We start from the raw sequence: 14910 nt of genomic DNA on the forward strand, positions 1-14910 counted from the left end.
AGAAAATCGCGGGCGCCGAGGAGCGGCAGCATCCAGAAGCATAGAGGTAAGTGGTTTTTTATTTTATAAAAAATGAGGCTGCTGGGGGCATAATGGGGGCTAATGAGAGGCATAATGGATGCTAAAGAGAGGCATAATGGGGGCTAATGAGAGGCATAATGGGGGCTAATGAGAGGCATAATGGGGGCTAATGAGAGGCATAATAGGGGCTAATGAGGCATATGGGGGCTAATGAGAGGCATAATGGGGGCTAATGAAGCATAAGGGCTGATAATGGGGCTAATGGTATAAAGGCTATATATATATACAGGGAGTGCAGAATTATTAGGCAAGTTGTATTTTTAAGGATTAATTTTATTATTGAACAACAACCATGTTCTCAATGAACCCAAAAAACTCATTAATATCAAAGCTGAATATTTTTGGAAGTAGTTTTTAGTTTGTTTTTAGTTTTAGCTATTTTAGGGGGATATCTGTGTGTGCAGGTGACTATTACTGTGCATAATTATTAGGCAACTTAACAAAAAACAAATATATACCCATTTCAATTATTTATTTTTACCAGTGAAACCAATATAACATCTCAACATTCACAAATATACATTTCTGACATTCAAAAACAAAACAAAAACAAATCAGTGACCAATATAGCCACCTTTCTTTGCAAGGACACTCAAAAGCCTGCCATCCATGGATTCTGTCAGTGTTTTGATCTGTTCACCATCAACATTGCGTGCAGCAGCAACCACAGCCTCCCAGACACTGTTCAGAGAGGTGTACTGTTTTTCCCTCCTTGTAAATCTCACATTTGATGATGGACCACAGGTTCTCAATGGGGTTCAGATCAGGTGAACAAGGAGGCCATGTCATTAGATTTTCTTCTTTTATACCCTTTCTTGCCAGCCACGCTGTGGAGTACTTGGACGCGTGTGATGGAGCATTGTCCTGCATAATAATCATGTTTTTCTTGAAGGATGCAGACTTCTTCCTGTACCACTGCTTGAAGAAGGTGTCTTCCAGAAACTGGCAGTAGGACTGGGAGTTGAGCTTGACTCCATCCTCAACCCGAAAAGGCCCCACAAGCTCATCTTTGATGATACCAGCCTAAACCAGTACTCCACCTCCACCTTGCTGGCGTCTGAGTCGGACTGGAGCTCTCTGCCCTTTACCAATCCAGCCACGGGCCCATCCATCTGGCCCATCAAGACTCACTCTCATTTCATCAGTCCATAAAACCTTAGAAAAATCAGTCTTGAGATATTTCTTGGCCCAGTCTTGACGTTTCAGCTTGTGTGTCTTGTTCAGTGGTGGTCGTCTTTCAGCCTTTCTTACCTTGGCCATGTCTCTGAGTATTGCACACCTTGTGCTTTTGGGCACTCCAGTGATGTTGCAGCTCTGAAATATGGCCAAACTGGTGGCAAGTGGCATCTTGGCAGCTGCACGCTTGACTTTTCTCAGTTCATGGGCAGTTATTTTGCGCCTTGGTTTTTCCACACGCTTCTTGCGACCCTGTTGACTATTTTGAATGAAACGCTTGATTGTTCGATGATCACGCTTCAGAAGCTTTGCAATTTTAAGAGTGCTGCATCCGTCTGCAAGATATCTCACTATTTTTGACTTTTCTGAGCCTGTCAAGTCCTTCTTTTGACCCATTTTGCCAAAGGAAAGGAAGTTGCCTAATAATTATGCACACCTAATATAGGGTGTTGATGTCATTAGACCACACCCCCTCTCATTACAGAGATGCACATCACCTAATATGCTTAATTGGTAGTAGGCTTTTGAGCCTATACAGCTTGGAGTAAGACAACATGCATAAAGAGGATGATGTGGTCAAAATACTCATTTGCCTAATAATTCTGCACGCAGTGTATATATATATATATATATATATATATATATATATAATCAATAAAGAAGACCGGCACTCGCTGTGGATAATCTTCGTATTTATTCAGTCACATGTACAGGCAAAGTGACGCGTTTCGGTGCTACCGCACCTTCCTCAGACTTATCATCATACAAAGAACATTTCATGTTTAAATAGAGCGCCCAAACACAGGGAAATGACATCACACAGAAAACCACACCCACCAATCAGTGTTAAAACGAAAACATATGGATTCCTTTAAATTCACTTTAGTTTGTTCCTTACTTCTTTCTTCCTTCATTATGTTCACTGTAAATAATATATAGAAAAAAATCCATTTATTTTCTTACAAAGGATATTTTTGTCAAAAAATTATTATTTTCATTTTTTTATTTTTTTTTTAATTGCACTATTGCAATACTCAAAAATATAACATTATAGAAAAATTATTATCCTGGGAAAAATATTGTTATACCAAGGTGATCTATCAAAGGAAGCTTTGTACATTATACTCCCGGTTGAGTCCGTGGGGCTCAATCGTTTGTAATCGATGTATCCAATAAGCTTCCCTCTGCAGCAATAACTTGTTCCTATCTCCACCTCGACGAGGAAGGGGTACACTGTCTATAATCTGGTAACGCAACTGTGCCACTGTGTGTCTATGTGCATGGAAGTGGAATGGTACAGGAAATAATAAATTTTGCTTGCGGATGGTGGACTTGTGGTTACTAAGTCTGTCTTTCATCCTAGTGGAAGTCTCTCCCACGTACAATAGACCACAGGGGCACTTTAAAATATATATAACAAAACGACTGTCACAGGTGAATTTTTTTTTTATAGGTATGCGTTCGCCAGATTGTGGATGTGTAAAGTGTGTACCCTTGATTACACTAGAGCAGTGTACACAATTTAAGCAGGGAAAAGTACCCATTTTGGGAGTAGCCAGTACTCTCTGTATAGATCCAGTTTTGCTACTTCCAATGTCCGCCCGTACTATCTTATCACGTATATTTCTGGCTCTTTTGAAGCACATCATAGGTGGTAGTTTACCCACTTCAGCCCCCAGTGCTTAAACACCCTGAAAGACCAGGCCACTTTTTACACTTCTGACCTACACTACTTTCACCGTTTATTGCTCGGTCATGCAACTTACCACCCAAATGAATTTTACCTCCTTTTCTTCTCACTAATAGAGCTTTCATTTGGTGGTATTTCATTGCTGCTGACATTTTTACTTTTTTTGTTATTAATCGAAATTTAACGATTTTTTTGCAAAAAAATGACATTTTTCACTTTCAGTTGTAAAATTTTGCAAAAAAAACGAGATCCATATAGAAATTTTGCTCTAAATTTATAGTTCTACATGTCTTTGATAAAAAAAAAATGTTTGGGTAAAAAAAAATGGTTTGGGTAAAAGTTATAGCGTTTACAAACTATGGTACAAAAATGTGAATTTCCGCTTTTTGAAGCAGCTCTGACTTTCTGAGCACCTGTCATGTTTCCTGAGGTTCTACAATGGCCAGACAGTACAAACACCCCACAAATGACCCCATTTCGGAAAGTACACACCCTAAGGTATTCGCTGATGGACATAGTGAGTTCATAGAACTTTTTATTTTTTGTCACAAGTTAGCGGAAAATGATGATTTTTTTTTTTTTTTCTTACAAAGTCTCATATTCCACTAACTTGTGACAAAAAATAAAAACTTCTATGAACTCACTATGCCCATCACGAAATACCTTGGGGTCTCTTCTTTCCAAAATGGGGTCACTTGTGGGGTAGTTATACTGCCCTGGCATTCTAGGGGCCCAAATGTGTGGTAAGGAGTTTGAAATCAAATTCTGTAAAAAATGACCTGTGAAATCCGAAAGGTGCTCTTTGGAATATCTTGGTCAAATGCCAACTTTGTATAAAAAAATGGGAAAAGTTGTCTTTTGCCAAGATATTTCTCTCACCCAGCATGGGTATATGTAAAATGACACCCCAAAACACATTCCCCAACTTCTCCTGAGTACGGCGATACCAGATGTGTGACACTTTTTTGCAGCCTAGGTGGGCAAAGGGGCCCATATTCCAAAGAGCACCTTTCGGATTTCACAGGTCATTTTTTACAGAATTTGATTTCAAACTCCTTACCACACATTTGGGCCCCTAGAATGCCAGGGCAGTATAACTACCCCACAAGTGACCCCATTTTGGAAAGAAGAGACCCCAAGGTATTCGCTGATGGGCATAGTGAGTTCATGGAAGTTTTTATTTTTTGTCACAAGTTAGTGGAATATGAGACTTTGTATGAAAAAAAAAAAAAAAAAAAAATCATCATTTTCCACTAACTTGTGACAAAAAATAAAAAATTCTAGGAACTCGCCATGCCCCTCACGGAATACCTTGGGGTGTCTTCTTTCCAAAATGGGGTCACTTGTGGGGTAGTTATACTGCCCTGGCATTTTCCAGGGGCCCTAATGTGTGGTAAGTAGGTAAATGACCTGTGAAATCCTAAAGGTGCTCTTTGGAATATGGGCCCCTTTGCCCACCTAGGCTGCAAAAAAGTGTCACACATGTGGTATCGCCGTACTCGGGAGAAGTTGGGGAATGTGTTTTGGGGTGTCATTTTACATATACCCTTGCTGGGTGAGAGAAATATCTTGGCAAAAGACAACTTTTCCCATTTTTTTATACAAAGTTGGCATTTGACCAAGATATTTCTCTCACCCAGCATGGGTATATGTAAAATGACACCCCAAAACACATTCCCCAACTTCTCCTGAGTACGGCGATACAAGATGTGTGACACTTTTTTGCAGCCTAGATGCGCAAAGGTGCCCAAATTCCTTTTAGGAGGGCATTTTTAGACATTTGGATACCAGACTTCTTCTCACGCTTTGGGGCCCCTAGAATGCCAGGGCAGTATAAATACCCCACATGTGACCCCATTTTGGAAATAAGACACCCCAAGGTATTCAATGAGGGGCATGGCGAGTTCATAGAAATATTTTTTTTTTGGCACAAGTTAGCGGAAATTGATATTTTTAATTTTTTTCTCACAAAGTCTCCCGTTCCGCTAACTTAGGACAAAAATTTCAATCTTTCATGGACTCAATATGCCCCTCACGGAATACCTGGGGGTGTCTTCTTTCCGAAATGGGGTCACATGTGGGGTATTTATACTGCCCTGGCATTCTAGGGGCCCTAAAGCGTGAGAAGAAGTCTGGAATATAAATGTCTAAAAAATTTTACGCATTTGGATTCCGTGAGGGGTATGGTGAGTTCATGTGAGATTTTATTTTTTGACACAAGTTAGTGGAATATGAGACTTTGTAAGAAAAAAAAAAAATAATTCCGCTAACTTGGGCCAAAAAAATGTCTGAATGGAGCCTTACAGAGGGTGATCAATGACAGGGGGGTGATCAATGACAGGGGTGGTGATCAATGACAGGGGGGGTGATCAATGACAGGGGGGGTGATCAATGACAGGGGGGGTGATCAATGACAGGGGGGTGATCAGGGAGTCTATATGGGGTGATCACCACAGTCATTGATCATGCCCCTGTAAGGCTTCATTCAGACGTCCGGATGCGTTTTGCGGATCGGATCCATCTATCAGTGCATCCGTAAAAATCATGCGGACATCTGAATGGAGCTTTACAGGGGGGTGATCAGGGAGTCTATATGGGGTGATCACCACAGTCATTGATCATGCCCCTGTAAGGCTTCATTCAGACGTCCGGATGCGTTTTGCGGATCGGATCCATCTATCAGTGCATCCGTAAAAATCATGCGGACATCTGAATGGAGCTTTACAGGGGGGTGATCAGGGAGTCTATATGGGGTGATCACCACAGTCATTGATCATGCCCCTGTAAGGCTTCATTCAGACGTCCGGATGCGTTTTGCGGATCCGATCCATCTATCAGTGCATCCGTAAAAATCATGCGGACATCTGAATGGAGCTTTACAGGGGGGTGATCAGGGAGTCTATATGGGGTGATCACCACAGTCATTGATCATGCCCCTGTAAGGCTTTATTCAGACGTCCGGATGCGTTTTGCGGATCCGATCCATCTATCAGTGCATCCGTAAAAATCATGCGGACATCTGAATGGAGCTTTACACGGGGGTAATCAATGACAGGGGGGTGATCACCACAGTCATTGATCATGCCCCTGTAAGGCTTCATTCAGACGTCCGGATGCGTTTTGCGGATCGGATCCATCTATCAGTGCATTCGTAAAAATCATGCGGACATCTGAATGGAGCTTTACAGGGGGGTGATCAGGGAGTCTATATGGGGTGATCACCACAGTCATTGATCATGCCCCTGTAAGGCTTCATTCAGACGTCCGGATGCGTTTTGCGGATCGGATCCATCTATCAGTGCATCCGTAAAAATCATGCGGACATCTGAATGGATCTTTACAGGGGGGTGATCAGGGAGTCTATATGGGGTGATCACCACAGTCATTGATCATGCCCCTGTAAGGCTTCATTCAGACGTCCGGATGCGTTTTGCGGATCCGATCCATCTATCAGTGCATCCGTAAAAATCATGCGGACATCTGAATGGAGCTTTACAGGGGGGTAATCAATGACAGGGGGATAATCAATGACAGGGGGGTGATCAGGGAGTCTATATGGGGTGATAACCACAGTCATTGATCACGCCCCTGTAAGGCTTCATTCAGACGTCCGTATGCGTTTTGCGGATCCGATCCATCTATCAGTGGATCCGTAAAAATCATGCGGACGTCTGAATGGAGCTTTACAGGGGGTTGATCAATGACAGGGGGGTAATCAATGACAGGGGGGTGATCAGGGAGTCTATATGGGGTGATCAGGGGCTAATAAGGGGTTAATAAGTGACGGGGGGGGGGGTGTAGTGTAGTGTAGTGGTGCTTGGTGCTACTTTACTGAGCTACCTGTGTCCTCTGGTGGTTGATCCAAACAAAGGGGACCACCAGAGGACCAGGTAGCAGGTATATTAGACGCTGTTATCAAAACAGCGTCTAATATACCTGTTAGGGGTTAAAAAAAACACATCTCCAGCCTGCCAGCGAACGATCGCCGCTGGCAGGCTGGAGATCAACTCTCTTACCTTCCCTTCCTGTGAGTGCGCGCGCCTGTGTGCGCGCGTTCACAGGAAATCTCGGCCATCGCGAGATGACGCGTATATGCGTGACTCTGCGCAGGGCTGCCACCTCCGGAACGCGATCCTGCGTTAGGCGGTCCGGAGGTGGTTAAACTCCACTACTTGTGGGTACGACTTTGACACAACGTTCCAATGTTTATTTATTATCCCTCTCAGTCTCTGAGACCATGGATGATACTGAATTACAAGTGGGATCCGTGGTTCTTTTAAGGGCTTATCCTGTTGTTTTATCTCGACTCGGTTCCTTTGTTCTTTTAATAAGTGATCGGGATAACCTCTCTCCTTAAATTTCTGGCTCATTTCGTCTAATCTTTCCTTACATAATTCAGCTTTGCCCACTATACGCTTAACCCTTTGAAATTGGGAAAAGGGGAGGGATTTTTTTTGTGGCTGCTGGGTGGTTGCTAGTATACATGAGTAAGCTATTTCGATCTGTATTTTTTGTAAATAAATCCGTGTATAACCCACCTGTGTCTCCCTTAATTACCCACGTGTCTAGGAAAGAAATTTTTTGTACATCAAAATGCAGAGTGAATTTCAATTCAGGCCAGACAGAATTGAGGTGAAGAGTAAATTGTTGAAGGGATCGAATGTCGCCACGCCATACGCAAATAATGTCATCGATAAAACGACGCCAGAATTTGCAGTGTTTTCTATAGAAATCATTAGTATAGACGAAATTCGTCTCAAATGGTGCCATATAACAATTTGCGTACGGCGGTGCGACGTTCGATCCCATCGCGGTCCCACGCCGCTGCTGATAAAAAGAATCCTGAAATAAAAAGTAATTTTGTTCTAAAACAATCCTCAATAATGTCAAGAAAAATTCACATTCTGCATTGTTGTAATGACTTAAAGGGAACCTGTCACCGGGATTTTGTGTATAGAGCTGAGGACATGGGTTGCTAGATGGCCGCTAGCACATCCGCAATACCCAGTCCCAATAGCTCTGTGTGCTTTTATTGTGTAAAAAAACGATTTGATACATATGCAAATTAACCTGAGATGAGTCCTGTATGTGACTCATCTCAGGGACAGGACTCATCTCAGGTTAATTTGCATATGTATCAAATCGGGTTTTTTACACAATAAAAGCACACAGAGCTATGGGGACTGGGTATTGCGGATGTGCTAGCGGCCATCTAGCAACCCATGTCCTCAGCTCTATACCCAAAATCCCGGTGACAGGTTCCCTTTAATTGTAACAATGTATCAATTGCTTTCAGACCTTTCTCATGTGATATTGATGTGTATAAATTACATACATCAAAGGTGACAAGTAAATCATCTTTTTCTGAATGCAGAGTTTTAATTTCCTGCAAAAAATGCTCAGTATCACGCAAGTATGATGGAGACAATTTAGTAAATGGCGTAAAGATTTTTTCTAGAAAAATTGCCAAAGGTGAGAGGATTGAGTCAGTAGAAGCCACAATGGGACGGCCAGGCGGTTTAACAATGGACTTATGTACTTTTGGTAACGTATAAAAAACGGGAGTAATTGGATGTTGGTTGACCAAAAATCCGCCCAATGTGGCATCAATGACCCCCTCCTCTATGGCAGCATTCACAACAATTTGTATCATTTCTTTGATGCGAAATACAGGATCATTCTGTAAAATCTGATATGTATCTGTATCATTTAGTTGCGACAAAATTTCTGAAACATAATATGCTTTATCAAGGACCACCAGAGCACCCCCTTTGTCCGCTGGTTTGAATACCAGAGACTTATCCTCCAACAATTGATCAAGTGCACGTTTTTCCTCCAAAGGTAAATTGGTTTGTAAATGCATATTGCCAGTCTTCCATTGTTGCAACAATGTCTCAACATCACGTTGCACTAGGTTTATAAAAGTTTCAATAGGATGATGCAGTGCCGACCTGTGATTACTATATAATATATATATATATATATATATATATATATATACATATACAGTACTGCCCATAATTATTCATACCCCTGGCAAATTTTGACTTTATTTACATTTGAGCAAAAAGTGTCCAGTCCAAAATTATTCATACCCTTCTCAATAATCAATAGAAAAGCCTTTATTGGCTATTACAGCAATCAAACGCTTCCTATAATTGCAGACCAGCTTTTTGCATGTCTCCAAAGGTATTTTTGCCCATTCATCTTTAGCAATGAGCTCCAAATCTTTCAGGTTGGAGGGTCTTCTTGCCATCAACCTGATCTTTAGCTCCCTCCACAGATTCTCAATTGAATTCAAGTCTGGACTCTGGCTGGGCCACTCCAAAACATTAATGTTGTTGTCTGCTAACCATTTCTTCACCACTTTTGCTGTGTGTTTTGGGTCATTGTCATGCTGAAATGTCCACTGGTGCCCAAGGCCAAGTTTCTCTGCAGGCTGCCTGATGTTGTCGTTGAGAATCCTCATGTATTGCTCTTTTTTCATGGTGCCATTTACTGTGATTAGGTTCCCTGGTCCATTGGCTGAAAAACACCCCCAAAGCATTAGATTCCCACCACCATGTTTGACAGTGAGGATGGTGTTCTTTGGGTTGAAGGCTTCTCCTCTTTTACGCCAACTGGACACTTTTTGCTCAAATGTAAATAAAAGCTGAGAAATGTTTTTTTTCCCACAATAATGCCTCTTGTACATCGTCTTATTATCTTTTGGGAGACACCTACAGTATGTTATTTCCCGTCAAAAAATTACTTGCTGGTTAAATAAAAGTAACTTTAAGTCAAAGTTTGCCAGGGGTATGAATAATTATGGGCAGCACTGTACATACACACGCGCGCGCTCGATGTGTGTGTTTGTGCTTTAGGGTGCACACCCTAATGCAATAGGCTGCACACGCCTATGTAGCCCTCTTACTCTAAAGCCTGCCAAAGACATGAGAGAATGCAGCTGATCAATCATCTGTGGGATTGTTTCTAAATGATCCTACCGGCAACATGCCAGTACTCCCTGGTCCTTCAGCACAACTGCAAATGATCTGCCAAATTTGGCAGATCACTTTGACAAAATTTTCCAATCTGGTTGATGACAGCTGACAGAAGTTTGCCATTGGCCATCGCAAACTATTGTTCATTTAAAAAAAAAAAGATCATTGGCCAACTTTGATCTCATGTATATGGCCAGCATACGGGCTATTGAGCATTCACACGTGCATTGAGCCCAGAAGTGTCTGTTAAGTGTCTGTATGGGTACATGACAGGGTGTGTAGTGTGTAATGGCCAGCATATGGTGGTAGGAGTCATAAAATCAGGCCAAAGGTTGAAGAATAAACATCTCTCTTAACTTAAGTGCAAAATGGGAGCCATAGTACATCCAATTATAGCAGACACAGTTCCAACTGATGGGAATTATGACCTTCTTTCCTCTCTATTTTGCTAAAGTCTCCTTCATTTCAATCTATGGCTGGGAACAGTACATTGGCAATAATGGCTGTAGTGTCCACTGCAAGATACAGGGTCTTGAAGACACGTCTGGCCAGAACATGTCAAGGTGTGAAGAATGTCTTAACAGTGTCCCTCATAGCAGCAAAGTCAGAATAACTGTAGTAGTAGCAGGGGAGTACATTGAAATCACTGGGCCCCATAGCAAGAATCTAAATTGGGCCCCCATGCCCGATTTATAGCCCCTCCCTCTACCCATTTCTGACCAGTAAATACAGCAGTGTACTGATATTTTAGGTATGAGGTATAAATTACACATATCAATACACTGCTGTGTATACTATGTACCTGTGACCACTGCATCTATTATACTGTACAGTATAGACATGCAGTGTGTATGTGAATGTGAATGTGTATATATATATATATTTGTGTAGTTTTTCTTGTGTTTTAATACTGACAAAAAAAATTAAACCTAGAAAAAAAAAAAAAATTCATCTCCATATTCTGACCCACAATAACTTTTTTGTAGTTATGTATACGGAGTGTCACCAAGGTCTGATTAAATTATAAGTCAGAGTAGGAACCTGCGCTGATTTTGATACGATCAGGGGTTTGAAGCGGTGGGTGGATATGTGAGAGAAGGGATATTCACAATAATACTCAAAGTAATTACCTTCTTTGAAAGGCAATGTGTCCGTGGAATGTTCTCCTTGTTTAGATCAGAGAAGTTGGTATCCAGGTAACTTCAGGCTCAACCTCTAGCGTAGGTGGTGCTCCGGCCAGCAGCAAATCACTCACGTGAGGGAACCCCAATTGAAGTCCGGGAACTTTGGCGTGTGACGTCACCGCACTGAGTATGGAAGCCTTCAGGGGACAAAATCAATCCGACGCGTTTCTGTATACGGAGTGGTTTAAGGGCTCATTTTTGTATGGTGATGTACTTTTCATTTTGGGGTGGGTATGAGTTTTTGTTATCATTTTTATTTTTATTTATTTTTGTGGGAGGTGAAGTGACCAAAAAATGGCCAACGGGCTATTTAGAATTTTTTTTTCCGTTTTTCCGTTTGCCATATGGGATGAATATTTTTATATTTTAATAGTATGTTGGGTTTTTGCATGCAGCAATGCCCATGATATTTTTGTTTTATTTTTTACTTTTGATTTAGATTTTATGGACAGGGGGTTGATTTGAATTTTTATACATTTTTTAAAACATTTATTTATTTATTACATTTTTTAAAAGTTCCCCTAGGAAACATGAGCAAGCAATCATTAGATTGCTTCTCTCATGGACCCACATGCATTAGCATTGGTGTCTATGAGACACACATCATGTTCCTATGGGGCCCTGCCACAGGCAGGGTGTCCATAGGATCTAATGTGCGACAGCCTTGGATCATTAAGGAGGATCGAGGCTGCTGCACACACCATCCAGCTCCTCCAATCCCCACTAGGGGGAGCTGGTGCTTGACTTGGAGTGTGTGCTCCCAGGTTTATGAGATCCCAGATGCCATGGTCACATTCGACGATGGCATCTGAAGGGTAAATGGAGAGGATAGGTCATCAGTAAAAATATCTTGGAAAACCCTTTTAACTGTACTCTATTCATTTTCTTGCTTTTGTAGACTTGGTACCATATGTGACCACTATATTGTCATTATATGGTGATATTATTGGTTATAATAACCTTTATGAGGCAGATTTCAGAGTGCTGGACTAATATATCTACGCGAATAGGTTTAATTATAAAATGAGGGAAATAAAGTCTGGCAATGGAACAGGTAAAGAGTAATGAATGTAGGTAAGAGAAATAAAACCTAACAAGAAATCAAAACTCTCAGCAAACACAACTACAATACAGACAACAATAAAACTCTGGAACCATAAATCCAAAAATGGACTATGATTCAAGATCCTGGAAAATATATGCAGTGGTCAGGTTAGGGTGGCCCCAACACTACACTGGGTCCCCCGGACACCATTGAGGTGTCACTATGTGTTGCTATTTTCCGGAAGGGATGGTAAGGTGTGGCGCACCCCACTCAGGCATTGCAATAAACCAGTGTGCTTCTCTACTGGAGGAGTGCAAGGCAAGTGCAAAACAATGCAGGCAAGGCACTGAGATGGCTTCTCCAGTCTCCTCCGTATGTTCTATGTTGAGGAAAGGCCTCTGCTACCAGACCCTCTCTCTCTCTCAGAAGACTGGTACCCTGGCTAAAGGGCTGGTGACCCAGGGTCTGTGGCTCAGTTGTCCAGCTGGCTTCCTGGTTAAAGAGTTGGTGACCCCGGGTCTGTGGCCCCATCTCAGCGTCTTCTTCTGGTCACTCATGTAGCCTGGCAAAGTCTCTCCTACTGAACACTGACCCCTATCTGCAGACAACTAGGGGTTATGACTGCTCTCTTTCATACCATTTCTAATATCTAGTGGCACAAAAGAATGGTCTAATGTGTCCTGTGAAAAGTTATGTGCAGTTAGAAAACTGAAAAATTGGCCCGGTAAGAAAGGGGGGTAAACACTCCGGTAATGAAGACAATGCCTCTGTAATATTCCATGATGAACCACTGGTAGAGCAGGGAGTAGCTATATGGAGGCCAAAGGTGGCAGTCACACTCGAGCCCTGCAGTCATGGAATGCAGTCACATAAGGTGGATGCGGATGTGTCAGTGTTACTGCAGCAAGCTCAGGAGGGTAGAGAAGAGCGCTAGTGGTGGCATGGATTCTGGGGTAGTGGTATTCATGGTGGCAGTTCTCACTCCCGCCCCCTGGGCTGTGCAGTAAATGGAGGGATGCACCCTTTTTTCCCCTTGGGACACATCCAGGTTTGGGGTCTCCTGTTTGGTGGTGGTTGGGGTGTTGATGGGTTTTGGGATGCAAGTCGGGAATCCTTGCTGCAGTGCAATATAATGCGGTGGAAGTGCAGGTGACGGTACAGTGCAATGATGAAGCCAGCTTTGGGTGTCACAAATGAACAGTTTTACTGGAAACTTCATCAGTTCATAAATAATAGCCGCTCTACCTTCTGCTAAGTTTAATTCTTCTTTCTCTTAGAGGCTGGCACTGATTTCTGTATCTTTTATCCATTTTGCTGGCTGCTATTTGCTCTAAAATGTTAAGCTTGCTTCTTTCCACTTCCTCACACCCACCAGCTACTCATCACATGCTATTCACAGCCCTCAGATAGAAAGGGTGGGACCAGCCCACACCTAGAAACTGAATATAGGGATGGCATATTAACCTATTTCCCCATATACAGTCTTTTAGAATTACAATTTATTACAGTGACAGTAATACCCCTTCAGCAGTAAACCACTTGGTCACTGCATAACTAATGTAACATTACGCTATAGGGGGTTGACTATGGTGCTAGACAATGAGTTAATCTATAATATGCTTGAAGAACACTACTCTTTGTATTACCTGTCTTCCTATGGCCCTGCTCTGAAGGAAGGTAATTATTTTCCTATTCTACTAGCGTATTTGCCTGTGTATGGTGTGTTTCAGTCCAGTTTATTAAAGAAACAGAATTAGGCTGGGATTTTCAAAAAGCCCTTTTTTCTGCCTTTCATGGCTAATTAAAGAGATGGTTGCTAAGAGATGATCAGAAGCATCACTGCGAGACTCTAATGCACTTTCAGGTTTTTTTCTTTAACATCTAGGTTCTTGACCAGAGTTTGAAGCTTCTACAAGAAGAAGCAGACAGCGCAATGGCCGCTTTAGAAAATTCTACAACACTACAAGTCAAGCACAGGTCACATGGACAAGAGGCATCAAGAAATGAACTGAAATGGACAAGCGGCCAAGAAGCGGGGCCACAGATAATGCTGGGGAAAGCACATGAGTTTTTCCAGATCTGTGATATTGAGGATAAAGGCTTCATTACACGTCGTGATATGCAGGTAAGAGCAGGAGACCAGAGGCAGAATATTCTTTTACACACATTCTAGGAAATAAGTTTGGCTAACATTTTTATCTTACCTAATATGGAAGCAAAAAGTAAGTAAAAAAAGTTTTCCAACATATCAGGCTATCATCTATATATATATTCCTCTCTTTATCTTTCGTTCTTTCATCTTTTTTTCTCTTCTATTATAAAACTATTAATCTATCACATACGGTAATCTGTTTTATTATAAACCTCTTTATATCTCTATATCTATCTATCTATCTATCTATCTATCTATCTATCTCATATCTATCTATCTATCTCATATCTATCTATCTATCTATCTATCTATCTATCTTTTTCTCTTCCATTATAAATATCTAGCTTCTTTCTTTCTTTTCTATTATAAATCTGTCTTGCTATCTATCTATCTATCTATCTATCTATCTATCTATCTATCTATCTATCTCCTATCTATCTATCTATCTATCTATCTATCTATCTATCTATCTATCTATCTCCTATCTATCTATCTATCTATCTATCTATCTATCTATCTATCTCTATCTATCTATCTATCTATCTATCTATCTATTTATTTATCATCTATCTCATATCTCTCTATCTATCTATCTATCT

At 41.4% G+C, this 14910-nt stretch overlaps 1 protein-coding gene across 3 annotated transcripts in view; it reads left to right on the top strand.

Annotated features, from left to right (window-relative positions):
• The window catches only part of CRACR2A (calcium release activated channel regulator 2A), a 185065-nt gene that overhangs the window by 58113 nt on the left and 112042 nt on the right, over positions 1-14910 (top strand). For 2 of the 3 annotated variants that reach the window (XM_040439253.1, XM_040439260.1), the window contains exon 2: positions 14045-14284. In XM_040439253.1, coding sequence (XP_040295187.1) covers positions 14045-14284 — 240 coding nt within the window. Of the gene's footprint in view, positions 1-14023; positions 14285-14910 lie in introns of all 3 variants that reach the window. The other variant, XM_040439267.1, reaches the window with a different exon arrangement.

This window comes from Bufo bufo, chromosome 1 (genome assembly GCF_905171765.1).
Source record: "Bufo bufo chromosome 1, aBufBuf1.1, whole genome shotgun sequence".
Classification (NCBI taxonomy): Eukaryota; Metazoa; Chordata; class Amphibia; order Anura; family Bufonidae; genus Bufo; species Bufo bufo.